Source organism: Gasterosteus aculeatus, chromosome 8 (genome assembly GCF_964276395.1).
Source record: "Gasterosteus aculeatus chromosome 8, fGasAcu3.hap1.1, whole genome shotgun sequence".
NCBI classification, from domain to species: Eukaryota; Metazoa; Chordata; class Actinopteri; order Perciformes; family Gasterosteidae; genus Gasterosteus; species Gasterosteus aculeatus.
The window spans coordinates 17,606,637-17,629,138 of record NC_135695.1 but is presented as its reverse complement, the minus strand read 5'-3'; the positions used below and the strand labels follow the sequence as shown (position 1 = coordinate 17,629,138).

At 47.8% G+C, this 22,502-nt stretch overlaps 2 protein-coding genes and 2 long non-coding RNA genes across 5 annotated transcripts; all 4 read right to left on the bottom strand.

The window, feature by feature from the left end:
• Positions 1-1,498: 1,498 nt before the first annotated feature.
• Positions 1,499-6,912, bottom strand: LOC120823647 (C2 calcium-dependent domain-containing protein 4C). 2 transcript variants are annotated; one of them, XM_078108487.1, is made up of 3 exons: positions 6,610-6,912; positions 4,563-5,892; positions 4,296-4,468 (listed from the first exon to the last, which is right to left on the bottom strand). In XM_078108487.1, exon 2 carries the CDS (start codon positions 5,836-5,838, stop codon positions 4,594-4,596), a length of 1,245 nt encoding a protein of 414 aa, XP_077964613.1. In that variant the 5' UTR covers positions 5,839-5,892; positions 6,610-6,912; the 3' UTR covers positions 4,296-4,468; positions 4,563-4,593. The 2 variants fall into 2 exon arrangements, with proteins under 2 accessions (XP_040039747.2, XP_077964613.1); XM_040183813.2 differs by having other exon boundaries at positions 1,499-5,892.
• A 961-nt stretch (positions 6,913-7,873) lies between these two features.
• Positions 7,874-9,265, bottom strand: LOC144411470 (uncharacterized). Its single transcript, XR_013468644.1, has 3 exons — positions 9,166-9,265; positions 8,450-8,517; positions 7,874-8,130 (listed from the first exon to the last, which is right to left on the bottom strand). It is a non-coding gene; the product is annotated as an uncharacterized LOC144411470 (long non-coding RNA).
• Positions 9,266-10,779: 1,514 nt separating this feature from the next.
• Positions 10,780-12,017, bottom strand: LOC144411469 (uncharacterized). The gene is made up of 2 exons (XR_013468643.1): positions 11,814-12,017; positions 10,780-11,690 (listed from the first exon to the last, which is right to left on the bottom strand). It is a non-coding gene; the product is annotated as an uncharacterized LOC144411469 (long non-coding RNA).
• Positions 12,018-12,210: 193 nt separating this feature from the next.
• cdc34a (cell division cycle 34 homolog (S. cerevisiae) a) lies at positions 12,211-22,461 on the bottom strand. The gene is made up of 5 exons (XM_040183814.2): positions 21,869-22,461; positions 15,609-15,695; positions 15,334-15,431; positions 14,659-14,793; positions 12,211-14,578 (listed from the first exon to the last, which is right to left on the bottom strand). Exons 1-5 carry the CDS (start codon positions 22,049-22,051, stop codon positions 14,353-14,355), a joined length of 729 nt encoding a protein of 242 aa, XP_040039748.1. The 5' UTR covers positions 22,052-22,461; the 3' UTR covers positions 12,211-14,352.
• Positions 22,462-22,502: the final 41 nt, after the last annotated feature.

Below are 22,502 nucleotides of genomic sequence, written 5' to 3'. Positions count from 1 at the left end.
ATAATTTGCATTTTCTTTTATCGAATCTAATTTTACTGCATGTAATGTTTTTTTAATGTATTTTCTTGTTTTGTTTGTGTAAAGAAAAAGATACACCTGTAAGTTTTATTTTATTTTATCTACCCCAAAATAAAGTTGCAGCAAACATACTTACTTCCCAAATACTACATATTTTGGCTGAAACATTAAATTAATACAACAATAATCACAAATTGGGGTGTGGTTAATGTACATCTTGCAATAATCAGTGACATTGATTTTGTTCAGGAGAGATTCAAATAGTAAAAGAAAACATTGCCAAATCTAGAAAAACGTGCATCATATAAACGGATGAAATGTAAATCAGAAAGAACGCAAGCTGAGATGCTGTGGAACAATTCCTTTATTTAAAGTATTTCACATCCATCAGTACAGTAAATAACCATAGAACAGGTGTCAGTGCATGCAGCATCACAGTAAAAAAAAGTATCTACCTGCACAGTTCAGACACACATCAAGAGCTGTAAAGCAACTGGAAAACAACATCCATTATTTATGTAATTCTGGAGAAAAACTAAACATTTCAGAGTCAAGTAATGGACGGGCACTTTTCAGTTTTATATATATACACACAGTATGTATATATGTTTTAAAAGCTTTAGGAATTAAATGGGACAAATACAAGATCCAACTGAAGACTCTCAGTCTCTCACATAAACTGATACTAAAATCAAATAAAAGATAATCATTTAAAACGACCAACTTTGTTTGACCTCCACTGCCACAGTGCCTCTAGGGATGGTGATCATTTGTGTGCTGGCTCAAAACTTTGGTCCAGATCTTGACTAGTGTTAAATGCTGTAACATTTGGTATTCATAGTCCTTAGAGGCCTTTTTATTTTTTTTCTATCAACGGGTCAAAAGGTCAACTCGTCTAAGGCCATTTGAAAAAGACATTTAAAAGAATGGCTTGTCAATATGCTGCCGGTTTCTACTACTAACAAAACATAACCCCCAATAAACCAGACATTGGCATTGATACATTTTAGCTAGTGTACAAATTCATCAAAAGTAATACAACATGTTAAATATTCTGCTTTAGAGGTGCTGGTAGTTTTATCATTTCTTAACTTCTCTGTGAGCCGACTGGTCTGATCTGCCTGTTCCGCATCTCTTTGCTGAGCCAACAGGTCTAATTCAGCCTGCAGCTCACGGTTATAAGAATACATTTGAACTATTATGAGAAAACAACACCTAAATTCCTGTCGGCCTCGGCTACACACTGAGGACCTTTGACCTCTCACCAAGACGAAATCCTTGTAAGTGAAAACATACCTGGCAATTCAGATGTTTGCTGCTACATGCTGTAAAATATAAAGAATGTTTGATTTTAGGTTTCTGGAGTCCAAGCTCAAAGATCAAAGAATCCATATGTTAACTGATAAGGTTTTTCTATTCAGACATGTCCAACTTTTCACCATCTGCAGAATGCGAATCTTCGATAAGGCATGGGCGGACAACATTGTATTCTTTTAATGTCTATCTGTGTGTCCATTATGTTAAATGATCAGCCACATGATTAAACAGTCAAAACAATTAGTTATGAAAAAAAATGTGGACACTGTGCAGAACACATCACCCATATTACATCATTGTATACATTTGTGTCAGCACCAAACCAAAGCACAAGGTGACCCGCCACTGCACGATATGAATCCACTGAAATCCATTACTGACGCTACTGAAGTATGATAATCATGCTAGAAGAAGACTAGAGTTTGGTAACAACAGGACTGAACCCCATTCTGGAAGTCTAAGTAGAAAATGCAATAAACCTACAAGCAGGCACTGTATGTTTGCAACGGGGGTTTACACACAGATCACGGACCCTCACACCATAACAAAGCCACCCAGTGGGGCTGTATATCATATAGAGAGAGTATATCAACAACTGTGCTACAAGTGAGCTACGAATGGCGGGTGAGAGTAATCCAAATTAAATTGAAGCTCTAGGCTCCATGACGCCTCAGTAATTTGCATCACTGTGATGTCTGTCTTCTTCTCTACTCGGCCGAAGGAGGACAGAGCTGAAAGCTGTCCAAACATACAGTGTAATATGGTTTTCCTTATTTCCTTTCACCCTCAGGGCTTCATTGTAGATGTAAACGGACGTAATTGAAGTGCCTCTCAGCGTCACTCGTTGGTGCATAATTGGCCTTTTGTGAACAATCGTAGAAACTAGTACATAAAATGTAGTTATGTACAGTACAAATTCAACATCTTTCAAACCATTCGAATGCATTTTACAAAATACTACATGTTACATAGAAAATGATTTACTTTGGACAAAATGTCATGTTGAGTATGACGCACGCACGCACACATACAGTAAGGCTTTAGGGTTTCATGAAACTGAGCATGTCAGTGACGTATTTGTGCCATGCAACTGGTAATCTGACATGTGACAGCGGTGTTCTGTTCTTCTCATGGGAGACATTTAACACACCTACATGCACACAAGTACTGTATTTGTCCACTGTCGATACCGCGACTAAGCCAGCAGCCTTTTTGCATAAATCAACAATTGTTAACTTCTGTTTACATAAAGAACATCTTTAATTTGATTACAGAGCGGAAAAAAAAGTTACTTCTTAAATCATCCTTTTGGAGAGACTGCTCTGACTTATTAAAAAGTTCTAAAATACTCGTCCCGGTTGTTTCTAACACGGAGGTAACGCCGACTGGTCTGAACGTGGCGAGAGCTCGTTGCCTGGTTGCAGGAGATTTAATCAAGGTGCCCACACTGGATGAGCCATGTGTGACAGGCTGCAGCTGGAACGTCCACGCGGGTCCTTCATTAAACTCAAGAGATTTCATCAACCGAACAGAAACCAATTACATATGAAATAAAAGTGTACATATGCATTGGATTTAATGCAGTTCAAGAACAAACTGCAGTTTATTTTGTCTATAATTGAGTGTTAAAAACATATTTTTTTGTGCAGTAGTAATATTTTAACCTGTTTCCATCAGCAATCAACTTCTGTTCTCATTCAAACGTGACGGCGCAGTAGAGACAAACAAAGCACACAAAGGGGGGAGGTGGGTCTGCATGGATGGGTCAAACAAATATTTGTTCGCGTCACAATTGAAACCAAATGTCAATGTTAACTTAAATCAAAACGGACTTTGCTCACCTCACGTACTAACTTAACTAAAGCCACACACACACACACACACACGTTAGATAACAGACCTACACTAAATTTTACCAGAAACCAGAAACCTTTCCTGAAGAAAATTGCCCAAACAGGCGTTGCACTGCGCAGGCCCTCCGATAGCTGATCGCTCGTGTTCCTGGACATTCACAGCAGGGCAGACGATACCAATGTGCACCCACGCAATCTCTTATACCTTTAGTTGAAATAAATCGACTTACAGGTAAGAAACAGGTTTAAACATTGTTACGGCAATTGTTGAAATGAAAATCTACCTGGATGATACGCTGTGGAGTCTTTGTAGCGCCGGGCAGCAATGATTGAGAGAGTGAGTTCTCATTTTATACTCGTTGTGCACATTGTCGTTCGTTTGATCCTATTCTGCTGCTGGACGGACCAACTTTGATCAGTCCGAAGTGACCAGACAGACAAAATTCTAAGTGGTTTTATGGGAAAGGATATGCCCTCAACGCAGTGGTTAGATCTCAGGGATCGACACAACGCATACTCGAAAACTCCACGTGGCACTTGTCGCCGTCAAGCTACATTTTACTCAACTACAGGCACAATTAGAGACTTTGCAGCACATATATATACGGTTCACGGTTAATATGAACGTCTACCAGTCTGACGATGCTAGACCGACATCATCAGTATATGGCAATCATAGGGCTTTGCATTACAATTCAATCTTCTATGTGCATGTAAATGTGACCATTGTGGCTGCTCCGTGTGTCCCTCGCCTTCCCCAGTTGGAGGTGGGCCATGGCAACGGGGATCAAAGGGTCATTTGCACATCAGGATGTAGCAGCACTTCAAAAGCTTCGATTCACAAAAGCATCTTTGTGCTGAACACACGGTGTAGCTACAATGCAGAATCCCGTCCTGCGCTGCGATGGATTTTGTGTCACATTACAATAATTGAAAACCACGGCACACGTGACAAACACCGCGCAGGCAGGGAGAGCGATGGCGACTGGTGAACAGGTGTCGCGCAACCTTTGAACCAGACCTGGCTGAGGAAGTTGGCGCGGGAGATGTGTCCAGAAGAAGAAACCCTTTCATGTGTCAAACGAATCTGTTGCCATCGCAGCCGGCTTGGTTTAATGAGCATTCATTATTGGGGGCGTAGAATTGGGGCCACCAGAAATGATTCGTCCGCGAACATCAGGAGCTTTATTTTCTGATGCAGTCTTTTCAGATCTCAGAAGAAAGCCTCCACTTTCCTTTCGGGGATGTTTTTCCACCACCTCTTCCTTCTCTGTCAACGTCTTTTTTTTCATTTGAATTAAAAGAAAAATAAGTTTAAAAAAGGAACCAGCAAAAACTTCTAATTTAAGTTTCAATCAGTGTGGTCTCTTTTACCCTTCTTTGACACCCCCCAGGTGCCGTGGCTTCAAACTCCCGAGAGCAGCTTCGTAAGAGGCACCTCCCGCTCTCCCAGGAGGTTGTCCCTCTTCAGGCTGGTGCCTTTGTTCACCACCTTGAACTTCACGAGCAGGTTCTTCACTTGGACCGAACCGATCGAGTCAAAGAAGAAGTCCTCGTTGAAGACCGGCTTGCGGCTGTTCTTGATGATGTTGCTCCTTTGCTTCTGCTGCTTGCCCGGGTTCAGGTAGACGGAGACGCAGCAGTTGATGCTCTTGATGTCAAAGTGCTTGTCGTAAAGACTCTCCGCCACCAGGACGCGGATGAGCAGGCGCGAGGTGCCGGAGTCGTAGTTGGCGCTGATCCTCAGCGACCCGCCTTTGTGCAGGTTGATGGTGTGCTCCCGATGGAGCCCGTGGTCCGACCCCCCGGCGCCGTGGAGGGAGGGCACGTTGAGCCGCCGCTGGACGTTGGGGCTGGGCTCGGCCGAGCTGCACTCGTCGGTGGAGAGGGAGCTGTGGCGGGCGAACGACCGCTTGGCCTTCACGACCTTGGCCTGCGTCTCGTGGGTGAAGATCTTGAGCAGGGAGGCGGAGCGGGAGAGCAAGGGGGAGCTGAAGGGGGAGGACTCGGCTGAGGAGCACGTGTCGCTTTCCCCACCGCTGAAGTACCGGTAGGGATTCATGTGCGAGGTGTTGCAGTCCGCCGGGTTCAGGTGGTTTCCCCCCTCGCCGCCTCGCCCGTGGGTCTTCCTCTGGGTGTTTGGGGAGGTGATGGGACTGCTAAGCTCGCAGTGGAAAAGGGACTCCTTGCGGCGAGTGTGTGGGCTTTCCTTCAAGGTCGCAAAGCCGTAAGGGGTTTGAGTCTTGGGCACATAAGGCAGGGACATTGCCGTCTGCGACTGGGGGTCTGCGTTGGTGTCTCCGACATCATCCGCACTCTCTATCTGTATGATGTGGCGGTTCGCCGCTCTCAGCAGGTTCTTGGTGTCTCCCGCGATCTTCGCCACCAGGCGTGGACTTCTCGGGCTGCTGATCTTCTTCCCACTGTTGACGGTCAGCTCCGAAGTGGAGGGTTGCAGGCCCTCTTTGGGCGGGAGATTAGGGACATCGGGTTCCGGCGGGGCGCAGACCAGCTTCGGGGGAATGAAAAAGTCCGGGATCTTGTCGGGGGTGAGGACGTTGCTGTACGGGACGTCTTTCTTGTCTCGGTTGTCCCCATGGCGCAGCACGCCGGTCTCCACCGTCCCGCGGATCTTATCCAGGACCCACATGGTCCCACCAGACAGTGGGACGTGTGGGCGTGTGGAGCCGATGCAGTCAGGTGTCTGGAATTAACAGCACACAGGTGGGGAGATGTAAGTGATCAGAGGACGGTTCCCCGGGGAGCGGAGGGACAATAATAACACCTTTGGCTCTAATGACGCAGACTAAAATGGCAACGGATTATATCAGGAGATATTGCTGCTGGTCAACTTTTGGATCTATGAGTTACTGCTTTAACTTCCAAAAGGTTTTGTTTGAAGAACTGAATTTACTCGACTTATTACACGACAAGAAAGGATGTCGAGTCTTAATAACCAGAATTCGACTATTCTTGCAGATTATTTTAAGACAACAGATGTATTTAAAGTTACGTTCTTTGTTCACTATTGTAATAACATTGTACATTTTTGCTACTCCTTTGTGGGCATTTACAGTTAGAAGAAAATCCACATTTAATTCGGGCTTTCTGCATGTTTAGTTAAAGAAATATGAGGCGAGGTTGAGGAAAAAACGGCCAGAATAAAACAATACCACAGATAATTGAATTACATGAACACTGCTGAAATTAATGATTTAATAGCACATTATATTTCCGCTTTTTTACGTTGCATGCACGAGTTCTCAACAAAAGTTGGGACATTTAATTCCACAGGTGGTACAAGTCTTCCTCCAATTGCGCACCGGTCCGTTCATCAAAACCTCCAAAATCTTGCGTCTACTTGTAGACTGTTGCTAAAACCCGGCGCCTGTCTGCACAAACGTACAGACGGTTTACTCACCGAGACACACGCGGTCGTCTTTGTCCACTTGCTCCGTCAGTAACAGGTGTCTTTCTCCGCGGGGAAGCCTGTGCGCTCCGCGGCGCTGCTGTGCGCCCTCAGACGGTCTCGGCTGCTCCGGAGCGCCTGTCGGGCGCTTTATAGGCGGCACAGGTCTGCGGCTGACCAATAAGATCAGCGTGCGTCCCACTCTTTCACCAGTGCAACCAACTGGTTACTGGTTACATCAGCAGAAGCAGAGGAATCCTTATGCCCGCGCGGCCACCGGGTCACTGCTCCGCACCCAGACCCTGCTTTGCTCATCTTTCCCCAGAGATGCAGTTGAATTAATTGATTTTACTCAGCTCGCAGCTTATCGGGTCAGCCTTTATTACACACTTTGAAATCAATATTTCAACTGGGAACAGATGACAGAGTAGGGTTTTTGTGTGTCAGTAAACCATTACTCATGAATATGAGTAAAACGTGACTATTTGACCTGAAAAAGTACAGCTGAGCAGACAGTGAAGCGTGTTGTTTAATCCCAATTTACAGCTACGTCTCTTCTTGTCCGTCTTTGGGTTTCGACGGGCTCGTTTGTCTCCTTGGAAACTTTGCTATGGCAACAAATTTGTCAGTCTCAGATAGAAAAGGGCCCCCCACTGACTTCATTGATCCGCAGGACATGAAAAGCGCTTTACTTATCCGGATTGCGTGGTTTTGAGTCAAGTGCCACGAAACGGTGGACCAGAGTGTGGAACAGACGATGCTCAGTCAGAGATCAACCAACAACGCTGCTGCATCGAGTGGACAGAGAGGGATTTAGAAATGTACACATTTTCAGCTGTGAGAGCTGGTATCCGGCGACAAACGGCTGATTTAAACAGGGAAAAGCCCCAGAAGAGGCGTCAGCTCGGCTTTCTTTGAGCCCAGTTAGTCACGAATCTGATATCAGAGAAGCTCAGCATACCAACAACTAACGAAACATAATGTCTCTCACATTGTACTGAATCACATCTGACCACAACATCAAGGAGGGGCAGTAAAGAATGTCTAACAACTCAACAATCTTATTTTAACCTCCAGACACAAATTCACCCCAATGCGAAAAGGACTACAAGGCCTTTGAAATGAACTCATCATTCACGTCTTAACACTTCACGGCACCCAGTGAAATGCATTAATACGGAATCTCAAACATTTCCAGTTGACAACCAAAGTTAACGCTGAAGTTGATGAACACTCAAATGTCGTATTGGGTTATAATAACTATGCAAATGCAGTATACCAGTAATTGTAAACATTCAGTTCTATTATCAGTTTCCAACACAGCAGAGCATTCTGGCCTAAATTAAAAATGAGTTTTGCATGTGTCCTCTCCTTTATCACACTTGATGCAGCAGCACACTTGTACTTTGTATACTTGTGTCTTTGCAACTTAAACATTCACATTTTCCCTTTGAAGTGACCGCGGCACGTGGAGTTGCACAGTGATACGACGCGGTCCGACTCCGTCACGCAGACATCAGCCTGTACGGAAACCTGCTCACAGACACACAAACAGTAAGGAATCACCTTTGTGTAACATCTGTCAGGACATTCAAACAACAGCAGAAAAGGAGCGTGCAAATACCCACGCTCCTGTGCAAATACACACACAGAAATCCAGATCGAGAGGAGGATAAACATGTTTCATGGAAGTCAACCCGGAGGTGAAGGCTCAACCTGCGGCGGATGGCACGGCGCGTAAAACCTGGTCGGCTGTTCCAGCTCTGGCTGAGGATAATTACACAGCTCGCCTTCTGAACTCGTCCCAGAGTTCATTGTCTGATGTAATCATCCTGTTAAAAGAGCCACTTACCATATAGATTGCAGAGGCCCCCATCCGCCGTCCGGCGGCGCTCACTCAGCGACCTGCAGACACTCGACCTGCCGCATTAGTCGAGGGACAACATGTTTTAAAAGGTTTCAGGGAGTACAAAAAATAAATAATCCATCAGGGGCAATTGTGCAGTTCCGGCTGTCCAGACACTCACGGAGAACTGACCGGGTCAGCTGGCTGACTGAATTTCCCACAGATTTAACTAAAACTCTGAAGAAACATCTAAAGTGATGTAAAAAACTAAAGATTTGCATTAGAGCTTCTTTTTTTTTTATTGTCGCTGTGTCTGCAACAAACTACATGAGAATATTAAGTAACAAAGATTATTCAACATTTATGGAGAGGAATAAGTTTGTTAAGATGGAAACGATATCCGCTGAGGAACATTGTAATGCCACGTTACTCCATGCTCACCCTCTTAACAACTTCCTTTACAGAATAATGAGATCAGTATACAAGCGCCTGTGAATCTTCAGCGTCTGAGACCAGCGCAGCGCGGGAAAAGGTTAACGCGTCTGTTCTGCTCTCGCTAATGGGCCTGACTCTACAGCTCTGTCGATCCGAAAACGTGAGGAACTCTTGAGACTATTACAACCTCGAAAAGAACATAAGTGAACAAGTGATTCGGAGCGGCTGAACTCATGAGGAAAAACGGGTGAAGGTCCAACTACCAGAAGGTGGGAGAAAGTACTCACGTAAAAAGATTTGTCGTGTCTTCTCTGTGATTATGCAGATTTTAATAACGTTATAGTGTGAAAGTAAAAAAACAAACATTCAATCCAAAGACATCAGCTGACAGGAAGTAACCTGGACCCAAGCTGTTGCCCAGCAACGGGATTCCATTGAATTCAGGTTTCAGACCGAGGGTCAATACCAGTATACAAACATGCTCAAGATGAAACCCAAAATACACGTATGAAGCTGGATACGAGCGCAATATGAAAGTAAAATACTTTACTGCTGGTACAGGTCCTGCCTTTACGCAGAAGTACAATAGTATTGCCATTAAAGTATATTTAAAGGAGTGAACATATACTTATGCCATTCTGAAATATTTAGCCCGTTGTGGAATCATCACCATGCAGATATGGACACTTCAATGCTTATTTGCTTCCTGGAAGAAGAGGAGGTACAAGCTGTGTCTGGTACGCAGAAACAATGCTGTCAAGACTGAGCTCTGCAGGAGCTTTGGTTCACCTCCAGGTATCCTCCAGAGTGTGTGTGCGTGCGTGTGTGTGCGTGTGCATTGACTCTTAACCCTTAACACACTGGTCACTCATCATGGTCCAAGCGTCACAGAGTCCATTTTTACCCCTCTCTCCCTTAGTGTTGCCATACATCTTTCTGCTCCCTGCCAACCCGCTTTTGCACAACTTCTGTTGCCTTGGAGACATCTCAGATCCTGACACATGGACCCCCCCCCCACCTCCACCTCTCTGTCTGTCCTCCACCACAAACTGTTCTCCTCCTCTCCTCTCACCCCGGTCTGTTACAGTTCACCCAGTTTGCTTGTCCTCCGCGGGACGTCCAGCCCTCTGCAGGTCACAGAGTTCTACGAACCCCCCCCCCGGCTCGAGCCTGGAGATCCGCAGCCAAGCTGCCAGCTGGAACGGGGGGGGAGGGGGTCACCCGTCTGAGAGAGGGCCAGGGGTTGGAACATCTGGCTCTGCTCCAGCTTCATACCCCACAGTTTAAACACAGCGCTGTGCTTGCTCCGGTGTGGGGGAATAGACACCACGGGAGGGGGGGTGGTGGATGGGCAATTCTGCAAATGCCAGAATAATCTCGCCGTCTGGCTCATTCTGGTCCACCGAAACTGGCATTTGGATTGAACACACGCCGGGGCAAAAGGTCAGGCCCGTCGTCACGGGGAACGCATTCTCATGGAGCTGGAATCTCTCTGTGACGGGAGGCGGATGCGATGACCCGGCAGCTCAAAAGGATCCAACACATACGGTCCTGAAACGCCGGCAGAGGCATTTGTCGGGTAAAGTGGAGTTTCAAGCGATGGGGGGGGGATTTTCATTTCATAGATCACAGCCAACGGTGGGTCAACTCCACCTGGAAAAAAATGCAATAGAAAACCGTAAAACTGAGGAGAGTTATGGCGTCTTTGGAAGTGGGTGATAAGAAAAGTGGGAAGGAAAAGAGGATACTTTGGAACCTTGATAAGAGTAAGTGAATCCATAATAAATGGCTGGTATTCCTCTCGAATGTAGGGGACGGCAGCGCCCTCTACAGGAGAACAAAGGCGGGGACACATCGAGGGCTTCGGGTCATTGATGGAAGAATGACAGTTTGAGCCGAAAAAACAAAACACAAACTTTATTAGACTGCTTTTGAAAAAAAAAAACTATAAAGTTATGGTCATCTGAGAGACTATTTTGTCTCTTAAATCGATCACACTCGTGGTCGTCCTCACAGCTAAAATGTAAAAAAGAAAAGCAAGCTGTTGCTGCCCTCTACAGGCCAGAGGTCGTCACAAAATAAATACCGAGCAGATAACATGAGCTCCTCCTCATCGCTTTCTGGCAAAAATCGAATTCATTCGAATTCATTCCCAAAAGTGTAAGAAAAGAAACCGTAGCAGGAATATTTCTTACTTTCTGGAAAACAACAACGCTCTAAATACAAGAAAGGAGAATATGTGGGACACCAGAAGCAGATTTTAAGTTTATATGCGACTTGCTGCGAAATACATTTGTATTTATTAAAAAGCAGAAGAAACGTGGTATGCAACAACTACATGCTATAGTGGGGGCTGTGCTCTAAGGGGTCAGGGTGTTTGAAATTGTTTGGGTATGAAAAGAGAAAATAGCCATTCAATGTAGAAAAGTGGCTGTCACTTTCCACCGTAATATTAAAAACGTTACAGTACAGTTACTGTTTCAGGTAGCTGATATATCTATAGTGTTGTTCCCCAACACATATTTACTCCCTTCCAGGGTTTGTGGATGGAGGCCAGTAAAAGGGAAATGGGTTTGCTTACAGGAGCCGTCATGCATGTAGAGCCACATCAATATTAACAAACAGGTCAGTGTGACATGAAATGATGTTGATAGACTATCAGGCCACAGGGAGACGGGCCTATCTCCATTGTTGTGACTCGTCCGCGTTGCAGCGCCCTCACTGCTGGTCCGACGTGTGCAGTCTCGGGTTGCACGTAACGCATCACAGGGCAGCAGCTTCCGCGCGTCGTTCAACAACATGCTTAGTGGCACTGCAAACATAAATAAAATGTTTATCATAACCACAAAGGGGATGATTGGCATTTACTTCATGCAAAGCGGCAACGACATCCACCAGAGAAGCCACGATGGACAAACACACAGGAATGTCTTACCTGGTCTGTACAGGAAGTCTTTACATTTTCTAGAGAACAGAAGATGGGGGGGCGGGGGGGATGTCTGTTTAGAAAAGTAACTCCCTGAAACGTCACTTGTATTGAATGCAAAAAAGGAAAGCATCAGGAAATCCTTTGAAGTCAACACCACCCTCTGAGCCCAGCCGGGTGACTGCTGCGTGCACGTCTCATCACGCACTTTCCTCATTCGGCCCAGTACAACAAAAAGAAGTGAAGAAATGGACGCAGGTCTCACCTGTCGATGCTCGTCCCCCCCAGTTTCCTTCACTCGACGCCTTCTCAGTTTCTATAAAACAAAGCAGAAAAGGTTCAGAGACCTTAACTAAAAATAAACTTAATTTAATATATTTAAAAAAAAAACTACAAAAAAACAGTCTATATCTAATAAAGATCTTTATTTCAGATTTTAAATAGATTTACAAACCATAAGAAAAAAAGAAAAAATACAAACAAGAAAAAACAAAACAATTAACATCGTCATGATCGTCAAATATCCACATGTGCATATTAAGGTAGATTGTAAACAGTCCATTGAAGCCAATAAGTGAAACTCCCCGGGGTGAAGTTCACTCAGTTGGAAAGGATTTGTTTGTTGGTTGGTAGATGTTTTGTTTTTCCTGAGGTTCTTGTAGGTTTTTGTAATCAACTGTTGGGTTTTGCCCGTCAGTGATCAATCACCGATCAGCTCAGAGAAGTGGGGAGGAGAGACGATAAAATGAACAGCAGTTTGACAAATTAAATCCCATTCACCCTAATAATTCAAAACAAAAAGGAGCGGGATGGTTTCGGGGGAGGGGGGGGGGGTTACATTGATTTGATGGTCAATTACTGCGTGATGCGCCGCGTCAATTTGTTTCTGCTTAACTTTTCTGCGCTGATGTCGTTTGCGTTTCATAAATTGGTACATTTAGTTTCTCTTCCATGAACAAATCCTGCGTTTTTTTAAACAATCATCATCATCAAATTTCATAGCACTTAATACATATAAAGATAGAAATCATTGCATCACACCACAAAAGGGAAATTACACAGAGGACATCAAAATCTCAAAAGCAGCCCCCCCAAAAAATGGACAAAACCTCAGCCCATTCGCAATGCAACAGCTGTAGATCTCTGGACACGACCCTCAACAGTTATAACGGATCAACAAAAAAACACGTGGACTGAAAAACAAAACCGGTCTGCGTCAGCGAGCAGGCCGCCCCTCGTCCCGCTGAACCACTCAAACCGCAACCCCATCTCATCAGAGGCAACAGGGTTCATAGATTCAGGTGAGTCAAGATGGCTGCAATTCAAAAAAAAAAAAAGGGGGGGGGGGGGGGGACGCAAACAGCAAACCGCTGAGAGACGGAGACAAACACACCGGCGCCGGACTCCGACTGAGTCTGGGTTCTAAGCCCACGCGGGTTGTAAAACTGGGGCCGGGCGCTCAGATCGGAGCGCTGAGAGGCTCAGCTTCACTGCATATCGAGTAGGTTCACGCACTGGCTGCATCGCTGCTCGACCACGGCGCGTCCAGGCCGCTGGTAGCACCCGTACGACGGAGGCAGTGAGAGGACGCATGTGGGATCCACATTCCAGTCTTCACTTACGCTGCTGTTGTTGTTGTTTTACACCTTTCTCACGCACACCGTGGACACATCTGACAGGTGGTGCTATAAATACGTTTGTTTCCAGCAGGAGGGCGGAGTTTGCGCGGCATCCCCACCTGAAACGGTGTGAGCATAAACACCCCCCCCACACTCCCCCTCCCTCAGGCAGGGCCTCGAACATCCCGCTAAATGGGAGGACACACACACACACACACACACACACACACACCACACGTGGCTCAGAGACAGAAGTGAGTCGGCTTTGAGGAAAAAAAACAAAAAACATTGTGCATTATTTATTTTTTGCTTATTTGGCTTCCTTTGCAGACGCCCCCTGCCTATCGTCCTCTCACCGACCCGTGGCGTTACATTCCACTGCGCCGCGCATGTGGAGAAAAGGCGCCACCAAACCACGGCCACGTGTTCTACGGGACACCGGGCCATCCGACAGGCTTCGTTTCACTCTGAGCTGGAAGGGAGCAACGGGTCTCGGAGAGTTACAAAAAAAAAAAAGTGAAACCAGTTATCAGTGCAGACAAACCGAAGCAGATAAGAGAGTACTATTATTGATGTGTTGCTGTGTGTTGCTGTGTGTGTCTGTGTGCGTAACCTCTACTCAAACAACTAATAAAAAATAAAAAAGAAACATGTAAGAAACAAACACAACTGTAGCTTTGTTTTCTTTGATGCATCAGGTTTTAGTGCACATTCTTTCACTGCACAGAATGGGGATGGAGAAGGGTGGGGGGGGCGCTGAGATAAGTGAGGATGATTGTTAAGGAGGTGGGGGGGGGGGGGGGTTAAAGTTCAGTCCATGACAAGAGCGTGGCGTGTGTGTGTGTGCGCTAGTGTGTGTGTGTGTGTGTGTGTACGGGGGACGGGGGGGGGGCTGGTCAGGGACGGGGTGACATCGTGGGAAGGCACGGTCAGGAGTCCTCAGTGCCCGAGTCGTCGTTGTCGTAGCAACAGTCCTCGTTGTCCTCGTCGTCCTCGTCCTCGTCGTCCTCGAGTTCGTCGTAGTAGTCATCGTATAGGAGGTTGGAGCCGTCGTCTGTGGGCGGGACTTGGGTGCGGACGCAGTACTCGTCCAACGTGATGGGAACCTTGACGCCGTCCCGCTCTGCGTCGGCTTTGGTGGCCACCACCTGCTTCCTGCGAGGGACAGGAGGAGGAGACGGATGAGTACCGTGTGCGCCACGTGGCGTTGCACGCGGGAGCTGCGCGGGCGCTACCTGATGATCTCGATGTATTCCCTGTCCTTGCCCTTGCTGTCCCTCCACTTGCGGTACATGACGGAGGCGTCCACGTTCGCCGGGGAGAAGGTGTTGGGCTCGTTGAGCAGAGAGATCACGCTGAGCAGGATGGTCCTGAGAGAGGAAGAGAGACGGTGGGAGTGGGGAGAGATTAAAATACCGGGGAGCAATAGAGGAAGAGGACACAGGGGGGTAAGATGAGACAGGGGACGGAAGGCGAGAAAGGACACAAGGGGGTCGGGGTGAGATTCATCGGTCTCCGCCGTCATCTTGTCACATTGAGCTCCAGGAGGCGTTCATTAAACGTCATTCGACGGTTATTTTGTTTGAGCGGGCTACAAGCTGCACAAACACGTGCGGGAGCCTTTGGTCCGTATTGACGGGCTGAACAGCGAGGCAGCAGAAGGAGGAGGCCAGTTATGAGCCGAGCAGGAAACAAGAGGCCTGCAAACACTCACAACCAACACCTCCTCCGACACATTTTGGTGCCAATCTTTCACAGTAGCAGAAAAGCACAAAAACATGATTTGACAAAACGGGGCGGGTGTTAGATAGATCATTAAAATATGCATGTTCAAAAAGCACCGGAAAATACTTTAGTCTGTGTCGCCGATTCAGAAACTAGGACAGAGCGGAGAGCATCGCGTGGGGTACCTGACGTTCTGGGTGGGGTTCCACCGCTCTGAAGGCAGCTCTCCGCTCTGGGGGTCGTCTACTGGTGGGTGCAGGATGGAGATGCACACATCCCCGTTCTGAGGACGCAAACACCTTTAGTTACTAAATCTCAAGACTGAACTGGGATCGAACACGACTACAGTTACTTTTAAAAAACATGTAGTCATTTACCACACACACACACACACACACACACACACCTGTCCTGATAAAAGTTACGACGAGCTCCTGTATGTTATACTGGTCACAATTACCTCATAGATGTTGGGGTGCCACATTTTGGTGAGGAAGCGAAAAGCAGGTGGAGAGTACGGGTAGTCGACGGGGAACTTGATCCTGGACTGAGGGCGAGAGACACACACACACACACACACACACACACACACACACACATTAGCCGCTGAGAGGCAGGGAGTTCATCTACATTGTTTCCTAACCATTTGACAAGTCACGACTACTTCCCTCCAAACTATTCCAGTTTGGGAGAACGTTTCCACCTCATCTGATGGGGGGTAAATGGCGATTCCTTGAGACACACGTGAGCCGCAGCAGATCATTTTATGGGGCTGGTGGTGCAGTTTTCTTAAAAGAACAACACACAGTGTGCGTGTGTATTGTATCCACACATACTTCTGCTGAAGAACTACTCTGCTTGTGGACACAGCCTCCCAGAGGGAATTTTGCATCAGGAATGCAAGTCTGTACAGTGCAACAAAAAAACACGGCGCACAGGCAGCTGCAGGGGAGTACGTGTGCTTAATTCCCAACGTTTTTCTTCTTTCTCACAAAGACCCGGTGTCAACAAGCAGCTGCTGAACCAAGATCTCCACAATCGTGCTGATCAGCGTCAGCGGAGAGCGAAAGACAAACCTATAAATAGGAGCCGTACAGGCGCGGCGCACGCTACTGAGGTGGCTGAGTACGGACGAGCTAATGACAGGGTAACGCAATATTGCATGCAGGGAGGGAGGGGAGGGGGGAGTGTTTGGAGCTAAGAGACACACCGATGGGTGAGGGGAGGGAGGTTGAGGGAGGGAGGCCCTGTATAAAAGAGACATTGAGGGGGTTTGTCCTCTCCAGCTGTCACTGCAACCCAAGACAATCCACTACTCACACCCGTGTTACTAGAATACCCCCCCCCCCTTCAAACTGTATAAATGCTACTATGGGTGGGGGCGGGGGGGTGGGACCCCTCCTCCCGCTCCATAAGGCGTGCCACGGCGAGGGGCCGATACACAGATACTGATTACACAACGCACGTCACTCACTGCACGAAAGCTTCTGTTCAACACATCGGATGGATGGGCGGAGGGAGGCGGTGGTGTGGCAGGGGGGCAGCGGGGGGGGGATTTCACAAAATAAAAGGGCTTGTGCTCTATAATACACGTGCTTAACATAGCGCTCTTATCCCTTATTGCATGCGATGCAGCCGTTAAGCTCGGCAGTGACGGATAAACACTCAAAACAACGGTCACAGAACTTTGTCGCCACAGCTGCGGGCGGTTCAGGGTCTGTTGTCTTTTTTATTTTTTTAAAAAGGCAGGTGTCAGTCTGTCCCGACTTTCCATACTTTCCATACGGCGACATTTGGAGTCTTAAGTGATCTGTACTTGCACAATAAACCTGCTCTCACCATTTGAAAGCAGAGCGGAGACACTGACAGCGTCCTGAGAGAAAAACAAATATATATATTTTTTTAAATCCCCAGGTCTCAGTGACCCTGCCAGAAGTGCCGGCGACCCTTCGGAGCGCAGGGTTCAAGCCAACACCGTGCACATTACAGGCTGGCAACGGATACGGATAGCAGCCGGGGGAGGAAGAGGAGGAAGACGAGGGCCCGGGGGAGAGCGTGGACGGTCCTCCGAAACCACAGTCAGCCTCAAGATCTGATCTTATAATAATCTTTTTATACATCTGTCCACAGTCAGTTGGACAAGAACTGTAATTCAAAAAAAATAATAATAATTTCCTAAACAAAACTGCTTACAAAAGGCTCTTCAGCAACGTGTCATTGGATGCTTAAAGCCACAGATGCTGGTAGTTCACTTGCATGCTTATGGATAAAAGATGAATATATAAAATAGAGGCAGATGTGTAGCATTCTGTGTTGAGACCATTAAAATAGCTTCATTCGTTTGGACGCAAACAGGAAGCTGGCAATATGCATTGAGGATAAGCACGGATCCCTTTAAGAGGGTAAGAGCACGGTTTCACAACGCAGCTCACCAGGAGGTTTTGAAACCATATTCTTTGCAACACAACTCCGCAAACACGAGCTAATGCACAGTCACCACGCAAGGCTTTATAATACGATCAGACCAAAATTGGCAAAGGCAAGTGCTTAGCGTAGAAAGAGGTGGTGCGTTTCCCTCGAGACTTCAGGGAATTGCAGTACCAAGTGTCCCAATGAGTGTGTCACAGGGCTCATTAGAGAGGGTTCAACCACCGGTACGGTGGCGTTCAACGACCAGGAGGAGACAGGTCACCCCGGTAACCGGCCGAGGCCTGAAGCGGTTGACCTACCCTCCCAAGAAGAGACACCTGACCTTAGACTGAAGGAGGGAGAGCGGAGGAGTGTGACTGTGCAGAAACACGAGGAGGGAGGGAGGAAGAGGACAAGGGCCGAGATCCTCCTCCTCTTTTTTTTTAAGTGTCCGTTGTCACGCATTGAAGATATCTATTCCCAGCCGTGTTGGACACCCACACGCGAGCCTTTACTGTAAGACACCCACGCCTTCCTCGCTCACTGCGCCTCCAATGCTGGCGAAGACATTCTGCTTCAGATGCAGCCGCTCAGAAGAACAATATCTGCCCATCGCAACGTGCAAAATGCCACAGCCGACTTCAGCGAGTCATAAAGTAGTTGGTTTGCCACACGGAAGGAACAGCATTCGTGGTCAAAGGGTGAGCAACCCTGCAACAGCTCATTTGATGTGGGGGGGGGGGGGGGGGGGGGGGGCTTGTGAAAGGCTGGTTACAGAGACCACGGGACACCGGATCGATGTCCCGCGCCGTCCAAAAGTAAATAAACTGCTGCGGGAATTGTGGGCGCAAAAGCGGGCTTGAAAGACGAGATGGGGAGCGGCGGGGGAACGCGCCTCCCCCCACCACGTGGAAGACGTCGGCGAGGCGAAGTAAGTAAACCAGGTCAACGCAAAGACACCGAAGGGAACAAGTCATTCTGTCCTCCTCGCCTTCCCCGCAGACCGGATCCTCGTACCCCCGGGCCAAGCGCACGACGAGGGGAAAACAAACGTCCCTGTGTCGAGCAAATTCCACGCACGATCACCTTTGTACGCAGCGCCCCCCCCCCCCTCCCCACCGCCTCATTAACCGAACTCAGGAAAAGAGCTACGGGGAGAGTGGGAGGGGAAAGGACTGTTGGGCTGATCACAGAGAGCGTTTGCAGCCATGTCTGTGAAGTATACTACCACACTGGTGGCCTGTACAGGAAGGGGGGGGGGGGGGGGGGACGCATGGTAATAGCTGTCTACTGGGCTCATGTCACGCTCACCTCGAGCCACCGCAGGCTCCCCTTTCAAAAGGGAGGCACCGTTGCGAGGCAAGACTCTGCCTGCTCTCGATCCAGCAGGTTCTGAGTTCCCTCCACCCCCCCTCGGCCTGCTCTCGTCTCTGGACGACACAGCCGGAGGGGGGTGCGGGGGGACATGACTCCAACCAGCCTGGCCAAGCCTTCCGCAGGGGGGGGCTCCCCTCCGCCGCTGGTACACGTCATGTAGCGCGAAGCAGGAAGGAAGGCACCGGGTCAGGCTGCTCGTCTGGGGGCCGAGCAGCCTGACGCTTTGAAAAGCCAGCGACGGGGACGGGCGACACCCCTCGGCTTCGCCGTCACGCTGCGAAGGAGCTCAGCGGGAAGAGACGCTCGCCTCGGGGGACAAAGCTGTTCCGTTTCACTGTACATTTCGACCTGCGTCACGACCACGTGCAACTAAAATAACTATTAAAGCTGCCAGGTGTCGACACAGCAGGCCTTCAAACACTGCCCCCCCGCCCCCAGTCTGATTTTACCGAGCCGAGGCCCCTACAGGGCAGTGAAGCCGAACACCGTGCGTCGCCGCGAGCGCGTTTAGGACACGCGGCAGCTTTTTAGGTTCTTCTGCCGCATGGCGCGTAATATTTATTCGAAAATATTTCGATGTTTACTGAGAAATCGAGTAAACATTAAAAAAAGACAAAAGACTTCCTGTGCTTCACGGAAGGTAAAGGCATGTTCATCTGAACAACGGTCAGAGTGAAAGTTTTGCATTTTGTCGCCATAAGCTACTTTCATGCAGCTGTAGGAGACAAAACTGAACGTGTCAGAAGGTGCTAAAACTGGCAGTTAAGTGGGCGTGGGGAGACATTAATAGGATGCGAGGGTGTCATTTTGTACAAGACAGAACCCTCCCGTCACACAGGACAACGGTCCAAACACTTGATTACGTCTGCAATCCCCTCCCCCTTAATCCGCCTCATACGCGTCCCGGGACCACTGCCGTCTGCGGCCCCCGAATGGCGCTCTGCCAACAATCATCAGACACGCCGAGCCCGGCGGGGGAATACGCATGACAAAGCAAAAACACACACACACACACACACACGCAAAGGGCCGTAATCTTGGAATTGTCAAGATCCAGGGAATAAATGTCGGGGGCCTCTGGTGAGACCGAAAGGTCAATGGTCACTTTGCGATGCTACGGTCCCGTGTCTACTTGAGCTTTGTGGGCCGGTTGAATGATATTTCTGGCCGTCCGCGGCCGTTTTGCGTTTGCCGCGGTGTGCGTGTCTCTCCCAAGAGCGGCGCCACGCGTAAAATAAAAACCTGGCTCGGCTCGGCTTCGGGTGACGTCGTTACCTGTCCAGACGGCTGCGCCACGTCACCTTTGTTGGGCCCACGCGGATCACAACAGGGTGGTTTTTATTCCCCCCCCCCCCTCTCCGTGTCTTTTTTGTTTTACTTTGAATACAGCAAACTGGTTGGATGGAAACTCCGGCAGAGAACACTGAGTCACAGCCAGGCGGTGCATTCCTGGCCCGACAAAAGGAATCCCGCATGCAGCACCCACACGGGTCCGTTGGACAGCAAACGGGCTTCTCTGGAACCGGAACAGCAGAAGCACCGGCGAGCTGAAGTGACAATTTACGATGTTTGCGTGCGTCTATATTGATCTTTATATACAGTTTAGCCGTAAGGCCGATGGCCGACCACAACAACACGCCGTTGGCCAGAAACCACGTAACTTACAGTTTAAGTACGTTATGTTTTTTTCCAACAACCCTGACCTAAATTATTCTTGTCCTTTCCCTCTTAGCGACAGGAGCATTATGGCACCTTAATAAAAGATAATTGTTTTTTTGTTTGAAGTCCAATAAAAACGACTGTCTGGGGAACATTTGAAGCAGCAGTAATAGGGGTTTATTTGGCTTTGCCGGGCAAAGTAATAAATCAAAGTGCTTAATAGGACGAGCAGCGACATCAGCACAGGACTTGGGCGAGCAAGGATCCGCTCAGCGTGTCGCAATATCACACACACACACACAGGTTCTCTGCTGTGGAAACAAATGCAATGCTGTTCTATATTTACACTGTAGGTGTGTGACTTTAAGGAGATTAATGTGGAGTGTAAAATCAGGTTCCGCGGCTCCAAACATTTGGACATAAACAATCCAAAATAAATAAATGTGTACAGGTCAAAAGGCCACGGCAACAAAAATTAAATGATGCACAGCATCAAGTGCCTTTAAACACCAGGACAATTCAGTGGTTAGACAAGTTAGTGGAGGCTTTGGAAAGGGCCGAAACCTTTCAGTCAAGATCACAAACATGATCATAAACAGGAAAACATAAATGAAACCAAAACATTTCCCCTTCCGAGGGAGGAAGTGCACATGAAAACAAATCAAAATGGCCAATAGACCAAGACAAAACTTAAGATTGGGGCTGTCTGCATTAAAAAAAAAAGAAAGAAAATAAAGCAAGGCAATCACACACTATTGATTGAGATCAGTTTGAATATACAAAAACACAAAGTCTCATCAAACCAGGACTGTTAAGACTTCTAACGAGAAACACAAAAGGAAAAGACTGAACTAGTGAGATGATGTTAAACAGCTTTTCGTGTTAAATCAACACACAAGTATCTCTGCTAAACGTGTTCACGTGCGGACTGCCACCATCAAAAAGGGGCATCTGCGTATTTTAAAGAAGGACAAAGGGCCCACATGGAGGGAAGCTTCAGTCTTTGCACGCTGACAGCAGCTAAACGCGAGTGGAGTTGATTTAACGTGAGTTAAAGTTGAACAAAGGGGCGCTCGTTTCGTCCGTTGCCCGTTAAACGGGGAACCGCTGCGGCGTTTAGCGGCTACCCGCCGGGCTCCAAGTCGGCTCCTCGGAGGCTGTTGGTGGACCGTTGGAGTGTCCTTTAGGGGGGAGTCTTTTATTTAAAATATTAGGCTTAAAAGCTACCAGCTCGAAGAACAATAGGTCGACCGCTAGCTAACGTTAGCTACTCACCTTAAAATACCCCCCCTCGTAGTGCGTATTGGGGGGTCCGAATATCGCTACTTCCCAGTTGTACATGTCCGACTCGTCCACCAAAGTTATTTTGAATCCCTCCACCGGCTCGTCTTGGAGACTTTTCATCTCCAGCATCAGTGCTTTTTGGGAACTGGCTACATGGTGTCCATGCTGAGCCATATTCCGCGGCGATTTGTCTAAATGTAATCGGCGACCCACGGGCGGCTGCGAAGGAGGACAAAAGCTAGCTCCGTGCGAGCAACGGCAGTTTGAAGAACGAAGCCCCTTCGCGCAGGAACGCGTTTACGTTTGTTTCCGTTAGCGCGGTTCCAAAAGAGGATCTAAAAAATCGCGACGGGGCTTTATTTGGTCAGAGCTGGTGCTGCTTCCTCTGTTGTTGTGAACAATCCCGGGTAGCCCCAGCTATTAACAACAGTCTGAACCCACTGCTGGAAAGCCAGAAGTGGTGTGCGTTTCGTTTCCGGTCACAGCTTTCACAATAACGCTTAGATCGGCTATTTCTTTACGTTTTCTTTACACACGCAAATCGCTTGCGCTTCAACTTTACTGTGTACCGCCCAGTCTTCAGTTGTTGGGTGTAGCTAAATATTGTTGAGGTTATTTCGCTGGA

Bases quoted from the DNA above. Each gene is read 5' to 3' on its own strand.
- LOC120823647 (XM_040183813.2), bottom strand. From the start codon at position 5,838: ATGTGGGTCCTGGATAAGATCCGCGGGACGGTGGAGACCGGCGTGCTG.
- cdc34a (XM_040183814.2), bottom strand. From the start codon at position 22,051: ATGGCTCAGCATGGACACCATGTAGCCAGTTCCCAAAAAGCACTGATG. The intron at 15,696-21,868 runs GTGAGTAGCTAA...TCTCGCCCTCAG, and splicing joins ACGAGGGGGGGTATTTTAAG to TCCAGGATCAAGTTCCCCGT. The intron at 14,794-15,333 runs GTACCCCACGCG...TTCCTCTCTCAG, and splicing joins AACCCCACCCAGAACGTCAG to GACCATCCTGCTCAGCGTGA.